The following is a 19,015-nucleotide window of genomic DNA, read 5'->3' as shown; positions in this document are numbered from 1 at the left end:
CTGAAGACTGCATTGTGGCAGGAAGTTATGGCTCTTCACTCGGTGAAGTGCCAGTGTTATTTCAATGACACATAAATGTCGTGAATATGTTTATTCAGTTTAAAGTTTGGAGGGTGACTGCTCTGCTTGATGATGCAGAAATCTCAGTCTCACTTCAGCTGCATGGATGTTTCACTCAGGACAGAATTCTGAAGATTGCTTCTCTTCAACTGTCTTTTGTTTTGGAGTACTTTATTATGTTGTCACTGTAAATTGTGGCTTAACCCAGTAGGTTAACCCCAAGTAGTGGGATAGGGAAGAAAACTGAGGAGCACAACAGCTCGTTGGTTGAGATAAGGACAGTTTAATAGGGGGGGAAGAAAAAAAAAAAAGGCAGGGGAAGAAGGGAAAAGGAAAGAAAAAGAGAGCGATCAAAATACAATAACAAAAAGAATAAGTCAAACAAATGATATGATGCAGTTTCTTACCACCCGCGAACTGTTGCCCAACTCATTCCTGAGCAGCAGCAGCCAGCTCTCCTAGTTTTATCTCCCAACATGACACCACATGCTACGGGATGTCTCTTTGGCCAGTCTGGATCAGCTGTCCTGGTTCTGTCCCCTCCCAGCTCCTTGTGTAACACCAGTTTCCTCACTGGCAGGGCAGCACAAGGAGCTGAAATGTCCTGGGTTTGTGTCAGTGCTGCTCAGCTACAAATAAAACATCACTGTGAGGTCATTCCTTTCATTCTGAATCCAAAACACAGCACCATACCAGCCAGTAGGAACAAAATGAATATTCAAGATGAAACCAATACACTCAAGAAGAAAGATTCTTATAGGCAACCGTGCAAATGAGGAGCATGAATCTCACTTAAGGTTGTTGGTGGACTGAATTTATAATTGCAAAGGAGGAACAATGGGTTAGAAATGGTTGGGAATGCTCCTGGTTAGGGAAACTGAAGAAATGTGGTAGAGGTTTGCGCTCGTGTTTGGCTGTGTGTGGCTGATTTTAATGTGTTGTGTTTTTTTCCGACTTCAGTACATTCTATTTCTCTTCTGAAGCAGTTGCTGCTACTGTTTAGGGCTGTAATTGAGTTCTATCATTGGGAAGCAATGGGCAAAAAGAAATCTTTCATCAGTATGATGGTTGGTGCCATATTGAATACATTTAACGCACAATATTTCTGAAAAGAACCTGGTCATTGGTTTGTTACTTGAAAAATTGACTTTTTGTAAGTTTGCTTTGCTTCCTAAACTGAAGTGATCCACACCTGTATTAACATTGAAGTACGGAAAACTTCAGTTCTATAAAAGCACGCAATATGCTTGAGTTAATAAAAGATTAGCCTTTGTTATTTGGAAGTTAATGATTTAATTATTTAATTATTTTGGAAAAAGCCTTCAATTTTTTTTTCTAGTAAAAGGTGTCGATTGCTTACACATGTCAGAATGTCAGAATCCTGCAGTTTTTCATTGTGGTCAGTCTTGGGGGTAAATCAGCCTTTGCAGGATCTGACTGTAACCTTAGGTGACCATTTTGATTCCCCTACATAAGCCACAGAAGTAAAACTACTTGAGTATTAGCTGTTCTAACAACTGAATAAATTTCAAAACACATTCATCTGACTTCTATCAGTTGGAATAGTGAAGCATGCAGGACTGTTTGAAATAATATAATAGTATGCTCTTGGGAACATGCTGCTTCTAAGTAGGTGAAATATATGCATATATATAGCAACTGCAGTTTTCTCATTGCTCGCTCTAGACTCTAGAATTAAAGATGCAAAATAATCTGCAAGCGCTTCTTTGGAAGTACTAAGGGACATTGATTTATTAAGTGCTTTCTGAAGAGACAACTTTCATATTTTGCTGCCATCAAAAGCATTCTCTCCTAAGGAATTAGCAAGAATTTGCTTTCATTTGTATATTTTGTTGCATTTTTAATAAGGGAGGAGGAAAGGGAAATCTGCATACGTGCCAGAAGTATGCACATTGGGTGGGACTCTCTGCCAGATGACCAAAGGCTTTCTCTGATCGTGCTGAATGTGTATGGGTGAAATCAATGCAAATATTTTGTGTGCAATTCTCTTAGCCTCAAGTTCCATAATTTAGCTGACTGTAACACCAATAAAATGTAGGGGAATCAATGAAATTTCTGTCTGGCAAAGTACAAGCCATTACAAAGCATGATGTGGTGGGGGAAGAAATGTCTCATCACAGGTAGGCATCAGGAACTGGGTGGAGTAGTGGGAAGAACACTTGCCTGTACTTTCCAGGCAGCGGCTATCCCATCTCTATCCCTTTCTCTACATTTTTTGTACTCTTCGTGATTCACAGAGATTCTGCATTTTCCCCACTGTTCATTTTGAATCTGTTTTTTGATCTTTGTGAGAACGGAGTGGATGGTTGTACCAAAACAGGAGCTTGATTCTGTACATGAGGACTCTGTATCTTATTATAGGAGAAGAGAAATTGCTATTTTAGGATACATGTGAAAAACAGCCTGAGGTTTGCTCTGAGATAAACAAGTTTGGTTAGCATTAGAGATATAAAATATTAGTTCAGCATTTTAAACGTGGTTTTTATTCTGGGGTTTTATTCTAGGTCTGCTCAATAAAGACATAATACGGATATTAAGTGCTCTTAATGGTGATGTCTGGGACTGTTGCTTCAAATGTGTGGGCTTTTTTCTTGGTTAATCTACCTTCAAAGCTATTTTTATTTGCTTTGCTATCGCTAGGGGAAGGCTAGGTGATGGAAGTCTTGAAGTTGTTCTCAATTATTGAGAGCAAAGTATAGGGGCTGAAGCAGCCTTTTGTGCATGTGAAGAAGCAAGCTATTTTAGGCTTTGCTTAAAAAATAATTCTTCAGGAATAAAAAAAATCTACAAACTTATTTTCCTGGGTCAGCAGTTAATAATGGAACTATGGCAGCCTGGAACTATGTATCTGTACCCATGAAATGCATGGCTTAGAGATACGCTATGGAGAAAGGCGTAGGTACCCCCTGCTTTCTTGGTAAGGGGATTTTGTGCCAGCCTGGCTTGATGCACTTGATTGTAGCATGACACGTAAAAAAAAATGTTATATTGTGGTTGTAGTCTGTTCATATTCACTTTGCTTTTCTATTCTTGGAGATCTTGTGTGTTGTGGTTTTATGATTTGTTATCAGCATTCCACTCATAACATCATGTAGTATACCGGGAGTTGGAGCTCTCAGAAGAGAAGAGATTGAACTACAGTTCCCAGAAGACTTCATTATTCCGTTTCCATTGAGAGGGAAAGATCAAACAGACTGGGAGTCATGAGACTGCTCCTCTTTTTCTGTACCTACAGCTTCTCTGGGCAGCCTGTGCCAGGGCCCCGCTGCCCTCTGAGTAAAGAATTTCTTCCTAAAATCTAACCTAAATTTCCCCTCTTCTAGTTAAAGCCGTCTACTTGTCCTGTCGCTATTAAAAAGTCATTCCCCTCCTGCTTATAATCTCCTTTCCAGTACTGGAAGGCTTAATTGAGGTCTCCCCAGAACCTTCTCTTCTCCAAGCTAAACAAGTCCAGTTCTTTTGACCTTTTTTCATAACAGTACTTGGCTTTGTCTGTGATGGCCCAATAGGTTGAGTAGAAATCTGAATGCATTCTTGCTAAAGACTGTGTGTTTCCAAATGTGTTGCTGTTCCAAGCAACCAAGTTGATTTGTTTTGGATTTTTTTTTATCTTTATACAACTTTAGTTTTTCATTTGAATGGAACTGGACCGAGTTACACCTTTGATTACTGCAGATTGCCAAAAACAAAAACAACTCAATTAGCTGAAAAAGATGCTGTAATCCTATGAGATCATCTAGTACTTCGGTGATGTTATTAAACTTGATTCTAATGAACATTGGAGTAGCAAAAGCAGAACCACAGAAAACAGATGAGGTTTTCTGGCAATCTCATGCTGCTGAGTATATTGCTGTATGATGCCAGCAATTCAGTCCATCTTTAAAGAGACGTGTATTATTGGTAGAAAAATATGAAAATGTCAGCCTTTGCTATGAATACATGGGTAGCTGGGATAGATTCCGTTGTTCATGTGAAATAAATGCATGCAGCAGTGATTGAATTGTGATTCGTGTTTGTAACTCGGCAGGCAAAGCTGATCACTTGGATATTTACTTCCCCAGCTTTACTAAGAGCATAGAGGGTTTTTTGTTGTTGTTGTTAAAAAGCAGGTGTGAATAAACTGAACACTAAGCCTCACTGGGGAAAACAGACTGGGAACCCAGATGCTCATTACTATATATTTCTCTCTACAGAAGGTAGTTGGAAGAGTCACTGTTTTGTAATAAGAATCAGATAATCACTTAACTTTCAAAATAAAAGCATGGGAGTTTAAATATAATACAAACAGCCGGAATATGCTACATCACATTTTATTGAATTGTTTTAAAATGGGGCCTTTGTAGATGGTATGACTATTACTGCATATTTGGAGTTTATGAAGGTTTCTCTGATAATTGAATAAGGAATCTTTCAGTTTTATGACTGAAAGACAAACCCATAGTTTTGGCTGCTATGCAGGAGCATTTTAGTTCAGTTAATACAGCTTTCTGTGAATGTCCCAGACCTTATTCAGCCTGAAGTAATTGAGTAGCTGCAGGGAGAAAATAAGGGGTTTGGTAGTGATCCAATGAAACACCTTCTTTGTTATCAGTGCCATGGAAACCTGGAGGCCTGTTGACATGCTTAAGGTTATCACGTGCCTATGAGCTTTCTTGGATTTAGTCCTCTTTTACATCTTTATTGAAAATCCACTTAAATAACCTCTAGATCAATCTTGCTGCAGTTTTAACTCCTAAACCACTGTTTGCAGTGCTGTTGCTTTTCTTCTAGTAGTGCTGCATCTCTTCAGCGCTGCTTTAATTGCTCTTTGTGGCTTCAAGTGAGCCCAGTTTCTTCTCTAACTCCTCATAACTGATGTGACAGGGTAAAATGCCTCTCTGGCATTTAAAAGATGATGATATTGATTGCTGTTGTTAGTGGTGGCAGTGTGGTTAGGAATATTTTACTCAGCACTCCTAAGCCTGGAGTGCACTCCCACATCCCACCCATAGCTTAGCTGCTATCTGGTAGCATTAACCTTGCAACTGGTTTTGAATATCATGTTGATAGAGTGAGAGGTGGGAGAAAACTGGCATTTTCTGTAGTAGAACAGGAACATCTGTAATGGAAAGCTGTCTGATGGAGATGTTTGTGATTGTTGGATTTTTTTGTGCTCGCATCCTCTGGAAAATACTAGTTATACCTTAAGTTGTGTCACCTAATATTAGCAGCTGTTCGTAGCCTAACTTTATTTCATGACCACAAAGAGAACATAGGAAGAGAAAATCTGGAACCCATTAACTTAAAGATTTGCATAATAGTGTTTCAGCAAATCAACCTGCCCAGATGGGAGAGTCTCAGTGCATCATCCAGTAATGCCTCACACCTCTGAAAGGGCATTGCTTAAGGGGTGCTTGAGAATAGTTAAAAATGCTTTAGACTGAAGTATATGCTTAATATCAGTAGGCTTAAACTCACTTAACAGCACAGTTCTTCCAAGGATCTGGAAGAAGATGAAGGCAGGAATTTGCTGGCATAGAAAGATTCCTAGCAGGAATCTCTGGACCCTATGGGTAAACCTATTCTAAGGTGGCAATACAGAGAGAATATTAAAAATAGCTCTGAATGAGCAGTGAAGGTACTTAAAAAAATAAAAATAAAAATGAGCAGATGTTCTATTTTCTTGTTTGATGCAAGTTCGTGTGACTGAAATCCACCTTTTGGCAGTGATATTTTCCCATACAAGGATAACAACTGCCTGACGGGCTTAACTTTATGTCTTGCATTTCTGCAACTAGTTGGAAACTATTTGTGTGGAATGTGATTACACTGTAAGAAATTAGTTCTCTTTTCTTTCCTTGTCGCTACGTTCAGCTGCCCTCTGACATCTATTGTGTTAGGTGGCCAGATGCATTTCCTTTTATAAGATTAGACACCTCCCGGTCCTTATACTGCTTACTCTGACCCCTGTAGTATTATTTTTGCTTGCTTCCCTGGAGTTGCTAAGCAGAAGGCTGATGAATTCCCTGCTGAGTTTCCAGGACTGCTGAATGAATAAATTGTGTAGAGGAGTGAGTGGGAAGAGAAACACTTCTTTTTTTCTTTTCTTTTTTTTTTCCCCCCATTTGAAGTGAAAACGGTGTTCTTTAAAATAGCAAAGCAAGTAAATTATAAAAGTGAGCAGCACCAACAAGTACGATTAGTCTGAAATGTGCCAGGGTGTAACTTCTGAGTATGGTTGTTCTGTAGATAAGGCATATGATTATTTTCAAAAGACGTTAGAAGCAATTCATCTGTAATATATTCACGGAAAATAATCTTTGGTATTTCAGTAGGCTGCTTTGTATCACAGGCTGTCAACTTGGACTAAATCCAAAGCAGGGAGGAGAGTTTTTATAACAGTACTCACTCCCCTGCCATCCCCAGCTACATAAACTCAGTAGGCTACAAGATCTAACGATCTAAGTACTTGCTGCTTTTGTTACACTATATAATAATTATGAAGAACGGGAATAATTATACTTATTTAGTCACATATATTGGGATGTAAAAATAGAGAAAGAGATGCATCCCATTATCATCAAACAATTGTTCACCGAGTTAAAACTTGCTTATCCTATATACAAGAAAATATATCTCCAGACTCTTCAGTATTTGATGCTGCTGTGATAATACAGGCTGCATTGGCATGAAATGTCCATGGAATAATAAACAAATGTTTTAAAGTAATTTGTAGGAAAGATTAAATGATGGAAAACAGCTTGTTTAGTCTGATTCAGTAAGATTCTGTCTCAGCTCTTTATAGAAAATGTGAGTAAAACCAGAGGGTACCCACCAGAGGAAATAAGATGTTTTCTGCCTGATAGAGTAAGTGGAGTAATTGGAAGCACACTTATTACAAAGCAGCCTGAAAGTATAATTGATGGCTCTCTAATTAGCTGCCAGAAAGGAAAGAAGAAGAGACAGTTTGTGGAAAGCAGAATTACTGGAAGATTTTTTGTCAATTAGAGATTTTGCTTAGTGTGAAAAAGATGCGTTGTAGGCTCGTTTGATGCTGTGGAGACACATGTTCTATGTGATGGGTTTTTTTCAGCTGATCCAGATATCCAAAGTTATCATGTATGAGGATGATAATCTTTAGGAGGCTGTTTGTATTTTAGAGTTTGCTGTGAGATTCTAGAAGTAGATTGCAGCTACAAATAAAATCCTTGATGTGCCAAGGGTTTGTTTTCATAACTGAAAGCAGAAAACGAGTCTATAACTGTTAGAAACGTTTGCAGTTTCAGAGCATCTCTTCTATTCATTTTTCCTTCTGTTAAGTTTTTAGAAATGATGTCCTTGGGCTTTAGTTGAAACCTAGCCATCCCGGAACCAGAATTTACTTTTAGTTGTCTGTGTCAGTATCTCAGATGCTTGTATGAAGCTGCATAATTATCCATCTTTCTGAAAAGATGAAGATAGCAATGTGGATTATGACATATGACTTGAAATGTCTGAGCTTCGATCCTTATTCCACTTTAATGTAAAGAAAAAAACCAACTTGTATTACAGAGCATTCTGGCATACTCAGCATTGGTTGAACTTGTTTAAAAGAAGAAGTTCAGGTTGTTTCTTACAGATATATTAGAACAGGCAGCAGCTTTGTTCTGTAAATTTGATCAAGCTGTTAAAGATGCTCACGTATGCTGCTGTCTCTGTCATGTTGGTAGGTGAATCGCTATTGCAGTATTATGGGTTCTGGGTGAGCAGGTGTCTTCTCATGAGTTGAGTGGTGGATATGTCGTTAGTGACAAAATAAGGAATGCAAGTATGTGGTCTTTGTAAATTCCATGAACTGTTGTTTTTTTCTGAAGTCCAAGCTTATTTGTGGTTCTAATGATGCCATATATCACATGTACTTGAAATTCAACTGTCCTAACTTCAGAGCAGCTGTCACAGCAATAGAAATGTTGAAGATACGGAAGTGTCTCTATTGTGTTTGTCTTAAAATGCTGAAATTTGTTTATTCTGTTCCCTCTTGTCTCTTGTAGCATTTCTGCTTGTTTGTCTATGGTCTTTGCTGGTACCTTATGTTACAGCCATGCAGCTAGGTTGTTTCTTTGCAACCTGGAGATATGGCTTCTCCTGTCACGGGCACACAAGCTGGGAAGAAACTTAGTCCAAAGTAATTGATCTTAGCTGTGAAGACACAAGCCACAAGTCAAAGCCTACTGGCTTAGATGAGGAGCCTGCTTTTAAAAGGAATCAGTTATTTACGATCCTAGTGAAGAGCATGATAGAAGTCTCTAGTTGTTACCCTTGGACCTGTCAGTGGATTCAGGCTTTTGACATTAACTTTTTTGGCTATCCTACAAGGACACTTGCATGTATATTAATTAACTATATGTGTATATATGTACATATATATACATGCATATACATATATATACATATATTTATGTTACATATATTTATATATATATATACTTAAATATATTACATATATATATATAAATTTGGGCACTGAAAATGCTGTATTTTCTTATCTAATTTCTGTGATGAATAAGCTACCTGTCAAAAACAGTTGTGTGGAAACCAGTGGGACCACCCCGATGAAACAAACACATCTGTTCTGACCCGTTCTACTAAGTTCATGGCCATTCTGAATGTCTATTTTTTTGCACTAGTTACTGATTCTACATGAACATACCTTTATACAAGTTATGTAAGAGGTCTAGGCAATCCTTGTTACTTCAACACTGTCCTTTACAATAACCCTTGATTGTCCCCAGTGCTAGCTATTAGCACACCATTGTCTGCTGATCTTTCAGTGGTCATTTCAAGGTACTTTCAGAAGAATAATTCATGTTCCTTATTGCATGTAGTGTTTTATCTTAAAAGGCTTCTAGAAAAGTACTGTTATTAACGTAAGGGTTTCTTTCTGGTTCAGCAGAAATAATAGGGTAAGCAGCCAGGCCATCACTCACTGTCAGTTTTTTAACAGCTCAGAATCTAATTAGGTTATATCAAAACTGTTATTTGTAATAGGGATTTTCCAGTTTAAGTTCTGAGTACAGAAATGCACTGAACTCTTATGGTTTGAAGAATAGTCACAGTTGACAGTTACGGTACTTTGGGTGAAAATGTGGATATTTTCTTCAAATCAGGAGGTTATTTCAGCAGCAGTAAAATGGACTGTAATTTTATTGTTATGGTTTCTGTCTCTTTGGGCCACAGTTGTTTTAATAAAGAATTATGGTAGCATTTCTGTCCTTCCTGCTGTGTGATTTACCTTAAGACATTTATGCAGGCTTTCTAAAAGATTCTGATGAGTCTTTAAAAATACACCATTGCAACATCAAGTGATGACTTATACGTACACAAACTATTTTGAAGCATTATTTTTAAAGAGAGAAACAAGGAATGCGAAGTTTCTGACTTTTTAAGCTCAGTGTTTTCTGTTGTCTCACTAGTGAAGAGTACAGAACTGTTCTTTACGGTCTAAAAAAGTTGCAGTCTCCTGCCATTGCCAGGAATAGTGCTTATACTAGCAGTCTTATTTTGTAGAATCATTAAGGTTGGAAAAGGTCATCCAGTTCAGTTATCAAACCATCACAACCTTGCTCAGTAACCATGTCCCTCAGTGTCACATCCACATGTTTCTTGAACGCCTCCAGGGTCTCCATCACTTCCCTGGGTATTTAAAGACAGAACAAAAGCTCTTCTTTCTTGACTGCCCTTATCAAAAATGCCTTATAAAATTTAAATCAACCAGTTAAAGACAGTAAACATTGACTGATTCAGTTTGGTAATTTAAACAGAGGAATCAAGGTATGATAAATTATATCCCCTATTTCAAGACGTGGAAATATTTCCTGTTTACACAGTCCTGGAGGAGGGTGGAGAAGGAATTTTGATTCCTTCCCTTTATCAAATCCTATGCTCATTGCTCTTCAAATTGAAATTTTGTTATAATTATTTTTCTTTATCTTAGATCTACAGAAGGCCTTCGGCTCCATTTTTTGAGTGGAAATGCTAACTAGAATTCATCTTTCTAGGAAGCTTCAAAATAACATAAATTACTTATGAGTGCCTGATTTGAAAGTAGGTTACAAGTGACTTGATGTTTCTAAAGCACCAACCTCCTGCCTTTTAAAATTCAAAGAACTTTGAGGTGCAGAAATATAGGTGCTTTATACCTGAAACCCTTTGAAACAAATGGGCTATTTTCTTTAGTATTGACAAACATTAGCGGGATGATGTGATGATGTTAAAAAGCATGATCACTGTAGTATCTACTCAGCAAATAAAATGAACATTGATCCATCTCCACCATCCTTCTGCGTACCATATTCCTGTCAGTACGCTATTATTTATTCATATTGGAAGTGGTACCTGTAAGTTTCAGTTACCTAAGAGAAAAATTATCTTAGTTAATTATTCATTAACTTAGTCAAGTAGCAGTGAGGTGTGTTGGTGCCGAAAGATAGGTAAAGTGAAAGGAAAGTGGTCATACTGGACGTTAGTCTGAAGTTTACAAGATAGGCATAAAAGAAACCAAGAAACTAACTTGTAACTCCTGTGTAACTTCTAACTCTCCTCCTGATACCTTTCAATGATATCTAACTCATTTGGTTTTATTTTTTTTAGGAGTTATGTTAATATTGAAGATGAAATATAGGCTTTTGGGGATGGTGACAGTGCTGGTCAATGTAATTATGATATTAAAACACTGATTTCTGCGAACTGAAGTGAACTCAGTAGTTACCAGTATAATACTTTCAGCGTTAAATTTATATAAAGAGAAAGGTTAACGAGCTTCTTTCAAATGTGTTTTTAAAAGACTAAGAATTTTAAGAGCAGAATAAATCTGAAAGCCACAAGAGACCATTACATTAACTGTTTAATCTGCTGTAAAATGTAGTCTATAAAATTGTAGCCACTTGTTGAGCCCAAGATCTTGATTCACGTATTTGTTGTATCCAAGCTTCACCATCTTCTGACTGGAATGTGGCCTTTAGAAAACTTAGGCTGAATACTAGAAATACATGCTTCTTTTCAGAGTAATAGGACAATATGTAAGTGTTTATCAGTATAGACCAGGATGTCAGTATGATGAAAAGTACATATGCAGTTACGATGAAAAACGGAAACCAAATGGCGTATCTAATGTCTTGTTTGGATACCTTAGAGGCAGCTCAACTTCTATCAAAATAGCCAAGATCTGGTTTCATTTTGTTTTCTTTCTTTCCTTTTGTATTTTCAAGATAGTCATAATACCTTAGTGATAATTTATTCATTTTGGATTCCCAGATTTCTTAGAGAAGCTGGGAATTCATTTTAGTAATGGTAAAAGGGCACATAAAATCTCTCTCTAATGTTTTATCACCTAATTACAGCAATACAATTGGCACAGGCTTAAACTGAATTCTCTTCAGATTATGACAGTTTCCTCTTTAGTAGTGACCTGTTCAGGTAACCATTATCTCACAAGTCCAAACAGCCAAGTCATGTGCCCCTGACTCATGTCGACTATTGCTATCATCCTCTTGATAGGGCTCTATATTTCAAATACTGTGGGCTTACCTTAGAAAGTATAGATTTTTTTTTCAGTGATGGACTGCAAATAACTTGCTTCTGTATGCAAATGTTTCTGTAAGAACCAAAATATTAGGTATAGGAGAGGAAGTCAATTTTTTTTAATCCAAAATTGACTTCACTCACACACACTTTCATAGCCACGTTCTCACAAATACCTAGGCAAATGTGTGTTCAAGTGCTCTGTCAAGGTTTCTTCTGATTGCACAGAGAACAAGGAAGTCAAGTTGTCAATGTGCCATTACTTTGGTAATGTGCTGGTTGAGATGAATGTTTTGTATCCTTTAAGAACTGCAGCTGTGATCAGTTGGGGTCATCCTAACTCTAGTCTGTAAACTGCCTTTACGTTGTTATTTAAGTGTCTTGGGTGCCAACCCTATCTTTAACAAGCCATGAGTATCGAATCTTCTGTCTTCTGAATTACATGTCTTGAGAAATGGTGTGAAGATATACTGATATCTTGATGATCTTTTCCTGGAATCTTCTGGTGCTCTTGCACCCAGATACTACCATACATTCCCCTTCGCAGCAACCTCAATACTTATATTGAAGTTCTCCACAGGTATAGTTTAACATAGTGGACATTTGCATACTTAATTGGCTTAGTTTTGCTTCTTGTAATATTCAAACATGGTATTTCATACAAACTTAAATACAGCACACTGCATGGACTCTTTGAAACTAATGAAAATGTAGGCTGTTCAGGGAGCAATGGTTCTGCTTGATTATTTACTAAAACTTGAAACTTTCACTTAGTAAGAAAGTAAGAAACTTTCAGCTCAGTATTGATTATTTACTCTAAATGGATTTGGGATCTTTACTCGTTAATGGCTTGCTTGCACCTCTGAAGCTTGATAAACAAAGTCTCTTTATCAGATTTATTATATATCTCTGCCTCTCAATTTGAATTTATCTGCATCTCAGTCCGCTGTGTGAGTATTCCTTGCCTGACACTCCTTCTGGGTGAGCTTCTTGAAGACATCGATTTGATGCAAATCAACTGCAGTTCCAAACTCTCCGCAGTACTTTGAAGTAGTTGGGTTGTCTCCAGAAACATTATCTTCTTGCTTGAGCAACTGCTTCAATTTGTTAGCTTCTTTGGATGCTGAGCCTGTGTGGTTGCAGTATAGGGTATTCTGGAAGCTGTTGCTTGTTGCTACTCTATCTCCAGTCTCCTTCAAAGGTTTTTTTTTTTTTTTTTAATGTGATACTATAAGTTCTGTTTAAAGCTACACACAGTGAAGATTGTTCCCTATCTGTCTGAATTTGAGAAACAAGTTCAGACCAAATCTGAATTTGCAGGATACGAAGATTTGTAATTTACCATCCTGTTAGACCATTTATTTTTAACCACCTTCGAATGTTGGGTAGGTATCACTGATTTATCTGGGAGTATAACTGTAGCAATTGTGGATGAAGAGCAGGTGCATTCAGGAAAGCCTGTGACCTATTAGTAAAGCAGTGCTGCTTCTCTTGGGACATCGAAGTGAACTTACAGCAACATTATTCCACTAAGGGAACTGTAAAAAATGAATTTGCTAAATGATTTGCTGAACACCATTCAGCCCTTCCAACAGTTACAACATTTTTAGCTACAGCTGGAGATGGTGGAGTTCAAAGATTTGAGGCTCATTCTATTGGATTTGGGACTATGCTGTGTATTTAGAATTCAGTCTGTTGTTTTGTCAGTGCTGCAGCAGACTCGAGAGCTGCACATAATGCCAGGCTGCTGCACGGTGATGCACACCTGCTGCTGACCTAAATTATTGGTTGTAAACATCCATTGCTCCTCAGCTTCTGCAAGATATATGTACTGGCTCTGTGGGATTCTGGCTGGACCAGTAATAGGTGTTTTCATCCAAATATTCTCATTTTTTTCTTCTGGACCAGACATTTATTGTCTAATATTGGTAAACCAAAGAAATCCAGTTACACTCAAACTACTTCACAGACATAATTTAGCTAAATCGGCACCAAATCACTGTTCCTTAGAAACAAGCTGCCCAATATATCTTCTTGTCTTCCTTTCAGTCCATCTTGATTTGAACATAGACAATCCTTTTCTTTGCTAAATACCTATTTTCTTGCACTTAGCAGCTGTAACACCTGGTCCTTCACATATGCTTTTTATCTGTCTCTGAATTGCATCTCTTATTTACGTAGTTCCTCTGATTGCCTCTGGTACTTAAGCCTGTTAAATACTGCTTACTCTTGTTTTGGAATCAATTAACATAAAGGGGTGGTTTGGATTAGGATTTGTTTGTTGTTTTCTTGCCCTATTATTACAATTATATAACAATTACTGTTATATTAATCTGATCTCTTCACTATAAACTGATTTCACAGAATGGCTTGGATTGGAAGGAATCATAAAGCCCACCCAGCCCCAACCCCCTGCCATAGGCAGGGCTGCCACAAGCATCTCAGCTGCCCAGGGCCCCATCCAACCTGGCCCTGAGTTCCTCCAGGGATGGGGCAGCCACAGCTTCTTTGGGCAGCTGTGCCAGGACTGGGTAAAGAATTCCCTGATGACATCTAGTCTAAATCTTAACTTGTTTAGTTTAAAGCCATTCCCTTTTATGTGAGCCAGCAGTGTGTGCTTCCAGCCTGGGAGGCCAACTGTGTTCTGGGCTGCATTAAAAAAGGGGTGGCCAGCAGGCAGAGGGAGGTGATTGTGCCCCTCTACTCAGCTCTTGTGAGGCCCCATCTGGAGTACTGTGTCCAGGCCTGGGGCCCCCAGTACAGGAAGGACATGGAGCTCTTGGAGCGGGTCCAGAGGAGGGCCACTAAGATGATCAGAGGGCTGGAGCACCTCTCCTATGAGGAAAGGTTGAGGGAACTGGGCTTGTTTAGCTTGGAGAAGAGAAGGCTCCGGGGAGACCTCATTGTGTTCTTCCAGTACTTGAAGGGAGGATATAAACAGGAGGGGGAACGGCTGTTTACAAGGGTGGATAGTGATAGGACAAGGGGGAATAGTTTTAAACTGAGACAGGGGAGGTTTAGGTTAGATATTAGGAGGAAGTTTTTCACCCAGAGGGTGGTGACGCACTGGAACAGGTTGCCCAAGGAGGTTGTGGAGGTTGCCCCATCTCTGGAGACATTTAAGGCCGGGCTGGATGTGGCTCTGGGCAGCCTGGTCTGGTGGCTGGTGACCCTGCACATAGCAGAGTAGTTGAAACTCAATGATCATTGTGGTCCTTTTCAACTCAGGCCATTCTATGATTCTGATATGATTCTATCACTATCTGTTTCTGTTAAAATTCATTCTCCCTCCTAATTATAAACTCCTTTAGAATACTGCAAGGCTTAAATGAGGTTCCCCCAGAGCCTTCTCAAGCTGAACAAGCTCAACTCTCTCAGCCTTTCTGCATAGGAATGGTGCTCCATCCTCTCCTATCATCTCTGTGGCTCTCCTCTGGACCCAGTCCAACAGCACCACATTTCTTACCTCAGCTGTATCTTCATCCCATTTATCTAATTAATCCTAGACCCAATTCTGTTCCTGTGTTTTGTGCCATTTACAGTCTTTGTTTCTAGTATCCTTTACAGGCATTCTGTCTTTTAATTCCAACTTGTGAGATAGCCGTTTCTCTTTCTTATTGTTTCTTCCTCATCCTTAAATTTTGCTTGACTTTCTGGTCCTTCATTGTAATAGATTACCATTTAAATAGGCCTTTCTTCATCTTCATTAAAAAAGCATGCAGGAATTCATCTTTTTCTTCCTGTAAAATCATTCAACCCTTCAGATATTTGCTCACTCAGCCTAACTGCTGCTCTCTAGTGGGGGCAGTAATCACCTTCAGGAGATGACTTCATCCTTCATATTCTGTTTGTTTGAAGCTGCCTTCATTGTGACTGTGTTCCTTCTGGTTCTTGAGCACAAATGCAGCTGCAGTTCTCTGCAGTGACTTTTGTGAAGAGCAATAAGAAAAGGAGAGATGAGATCTGAGGACCGTGTAGTATAAAGGCCATCTGATAATGCAGTGAAGTCTTTAAAGCACTGCAGGACTCAACAATTCCATCTTACTAGCTCATTTTTAGTTATTGGATTAGCTTGCATTTCTGAATTGAGCACAACACAGTCATCTACTATTCTGGTTGCTTGAGCAATTTGATTTTGATCTATATTTTACCCTTCCATTGCAAATCACTCATGTCTCCCTGTTTAAGGGCTTAATATAATTTGGTGCGGTTCTAACTTGACTGGCATCTAATTTCATTTCAGTAATAATTTGCTCATTTCTGCTTCACTTATGATCCACATCTCTCTCTGTTTAATAATGTGCTCTGGCACAAAGATTTTGCATTTGGTTTATTTTGTTTCTAATGGAGTGTAGGGAGAGTATTCACTGTGTTCTTTAGGACTTTCAGAATGTCCTGCTAAATGAGTCATGCTGAATGTTTCCATTTCTATTGTCCCCACTTTCATGGCTGTTACTGGACCTATTCTTCCTGCCAAGATTCTGAAGCTGCTGTTTGTGAGTTACTCAAAATGTAATCACCTTTACTTTGATTCCTCTTTTGTCTCTATAATGACTTCAACAGCAGCCTGTGCTTCACTTGTTTTTATTTCTTTTCTTTAATTCCTGTGTGCTTCTTTAAAAAAGATGGCTACCTGACTGCTCTGCTGAAGCCTCCCAGTTTTGGACATATCCTAAAGCAATTCCTCTTCCTTTTTACTGCTACAGTATTACATAACGTTGTGGCATTACACTACCAACCAAGCATAAGCAGCAATCTTTCGATCATATATTGAAATTCATTTTCCTTTTAATTATATACAGAATTACTGTTCTAATACATGGATGGAGACCAGGATATCAATGAAGAGTTCTAGAAGATCCTTCTGATGGATTAAGGGGAGTGTGTTTCTTGTCTCTTATGACCAATCTCGAAATTACTCCATTTTTACCATTAGATGGTTCAGGTGGTTGTTTTCTTTTTATCGTGTTACACTTAATATCATGAAGGTTCCTGCTTCCTGCAGCTTGGACTCCTATTTATCAGCAAACGACTAACAGTATCGCGACGTGACTTAAACTCTTACATGCACTAGAGGCATGAGCTTATCCAGCGCTCGGAGGGAACACCCAACCTGCAGTGGCATTGTGTGAAACAGGTGTGCGTATAGCTGTGACTCCATTTTCAGTTTTATGCTTTGGTGGCGCTCTTTAGAAAAATATTCCTAGTAAATGTACTTAAGAAGAGCTGTTTTGTTAGTTGTATCGGTTAACTGTGTTGTATATTTGATATGTGGCCTGAGACAAAAGCTCTTCCCTCAGCGTGTCCCAGGCACGCCAAAGGTTGGATGGCCACACGCAAAAGCGTGTCCCTGAGTGCCCCGTGGACACTCTTTTGAATACCTCCAGGGAGCAGCAGTGTGCACGTGGCAGTAGCAGCTGTGTTTTGGTTAAGAACGAGACTTTCTCAGTGGCGTATTCTTTTTTTGAAATGTATATATTTGTTATTTTAAAAGGGAGCGTAAGCCCCGCTAGAGGCGCCGTGGGGGCGGCCTCTTGCAGGGCTGGGGAGCACGTTGGGTGCTGCTGGCCCTCCTCTTCGTGGGGCGCCGGGGCCCCCCAGCAGAGCGCTTCCTGCCCCGGCCTGGAGCTGAGCAGCTGCAGCGCTGGGCACTGGGCCCTGCTGCCTCCTGCCCCTGCTCGTCACGGGGCTGCTGCTGCTCCCTGGGGCTGGGGGCGGCGGGGAGCTGAGCGGCACCCCCGTGAAGGGCTCTGCTGGATGTGCCGGGGATCTCCTCGGCACTGGGACCCTCAGAGCTGCTGGGGGCGAGGGTTGTCTGTGGGGAGGAAGCCGTGGGGCTGTCCTCCTGCCCCCCGGCAGTGCTCTCGTCCTCGAGGCCCCACATCCTGCGCACCTCCCGGCCACAGAGGCTGACGATGGTGTCAGTGAGCCAGTTGATGATTGGCGTGGCGATGGGTCCCACGCTGGGCTCTATGCACCGGGCCATGGCATCCCTGTCCAGCCCCAGCTGACACAGGCAGCACAGGAACAGGCTCTCGGTGGACCTGACCTGCCACCACGGGATCCCATGGATGGCGGAGAGCTTCTGGTGCAGGCCGGGCAGCACGGGGTCGAGGATGTGGCGTCGCTCCCTGAACGCTGCCGCCCACTCCTGCGGCAGGAGGCCGCCCACTCTCACGCTCCTCTGTGGCCCTGCAGCCCTCTGCTGTGGCGGCAGCGGCCCAGAGGATGGAGCGTGTGCCGCAGTGCCGCTGGGGCGGGTGGTGCTGCCGTGGTGGAATTGGGCAGGGAGCGGCACTGCGGGTGGGGAGACGACGCACTCGACGTGATGTTCATCTCCCCACACGGAGACCTTGATGGTCCTCATGGCTGTCCTGCAGAGCGGGCAGCTGGTTTTCAGCATGGCCCACCGCTGGATGCAGCCGAGGCAGAACTGATGGTTGCACGGTGTTGCATACGCCACGTCCCGTCGTGCCTCACGGCAGACAGGACACGTCCATGCCTCTGCTGCGGCCATGGTCTTCTGGCTGCTGCAGGTGAGGAGAGCGTTGGGTGACAAACTGCCCTCCTTCACGGTTGCCGCAGCACTGGTGTCACGCACTGCAAGAGGAAGAGAGGAAGAGAGGTCACGGTCACTCGTGGTCCCAGGGCATAGTGAAGAAAAGCCCCATGTACTCAGCAGGAAGCCCTCCTGTCCTCACAGCTGGGCGGTCTTGTGCTCCGCCACCAGCACGGGACCAGGCACCCCAGGGACGTGTCCTTGCACCGCTCACCTCCGCTGCCGCGGGTACGTCCTGCGGGGCCCTGGCTGCCTGCACTGGGCAGGGCCAGGGAAACAGAAGCAGTGCTGTGAGGACGGGCACTGGGAACTGCCGGAAGCAGCCACAGGCACGGTCCAGCACAGCCAAATTCTTGCTCGCCTTCCAAACCGCACAGAGCTGCTCAGCAGGAAGCCAGGAACGAGCCAGACTGAGCCAGGCTCTGCTAGCGCCCCAATAGGAGCAGTGAAGGCCACGCAGTCACAATCTGTTGCCCGGTGATGTCGTAGCCTGCTTGCTTGGTGACGTCATTGGGGTTGGAAAAGACCTCTAAGACCTCCTCCTCAAGTCCAGCTATTAACTGAACTCTGCCAGGCCTACCGCTAAAGCAGATGCGTCAACCCATGGCCTGGACGGCGTGTAACGTGGCCCCGCTTGGCTACTAACTTTTGATGTCCTTGTGTGACTTTTAGTGATGTTTTTCATGAGTGAAACGCTCAAATGTCTTAATAAAAAATAAGCATGAAAAGCAAGTCCTGTTTCCTACATACGTGAAGTGTATTCTTTATTTTATATGCGGCCTGTGGCAATTCCTCTTTGCTCTGTATGTCCCAGGCAAGCCAGACTGTGAAGTATGG

The 19,015-nt window shown here is 41.1% G+C and overlaps 2 protein-coding genes across 12 annotated transcripts in view; one reads left to right on the top strand and one right to left on the bottom strand.

Annotated features, from left to right (window-relative positions):
• Nucleotides 1-19,015, top strand: part of BICD1 (BICD cargo adaptor 1) — a 193,494-nt gene that overhangs the window by 60,409 nt on the left and 114,070 nt on the right. The window lies entirely within an intron of this gene.
• LOC121109211 lies at nt 16,729-18,673 on the bottom strand. The gene is made up of 2 exons (XM_040702618.2): nt 18,393-18,673; nt 16,729-18,219 (listed from the first exon to the last, which is right to left on the bottom strand). Exon 2 carries the CDS (start codon nt 18,134-18,136, stop codon nt 17,129-17,131), a length of 1,008 nt encoding a protein of 335 aa, XP_040558552.1. The 5' UTR covers nt 18,137-18,219; nt 18,393-18,673; the 3' UTR covers nt 16,729-17,128.

Source organism: Gallus gallus, chromosome 1 (genome assembly GCF_016699485.2).
Source record: "Gallus gallus isolate bGalGal1 chromosome 1, bGalGal1.mat.broiler.GRCg7b, whole genome shotgun sequence".
Lineage (NCBI taxonomy): Eukaryota > Metazoa > Chordata > Aves > Galliformes > Phasianidae > Gallus > Gallus gallus.
This window is presented reverse-complemented; position numbering and strand designations above follow the sequence as displayed.

Bases quoted from the DNA above. Each gene is read 5' to 3' on its own strand.
- LOC121109211 (XM_040702618.2), bottom strand. From the start codon at position 18,136: ATGGCCGCAGCAGAGGCATGGACGTGTCCTGTCTGCCGTGAGGCACGA.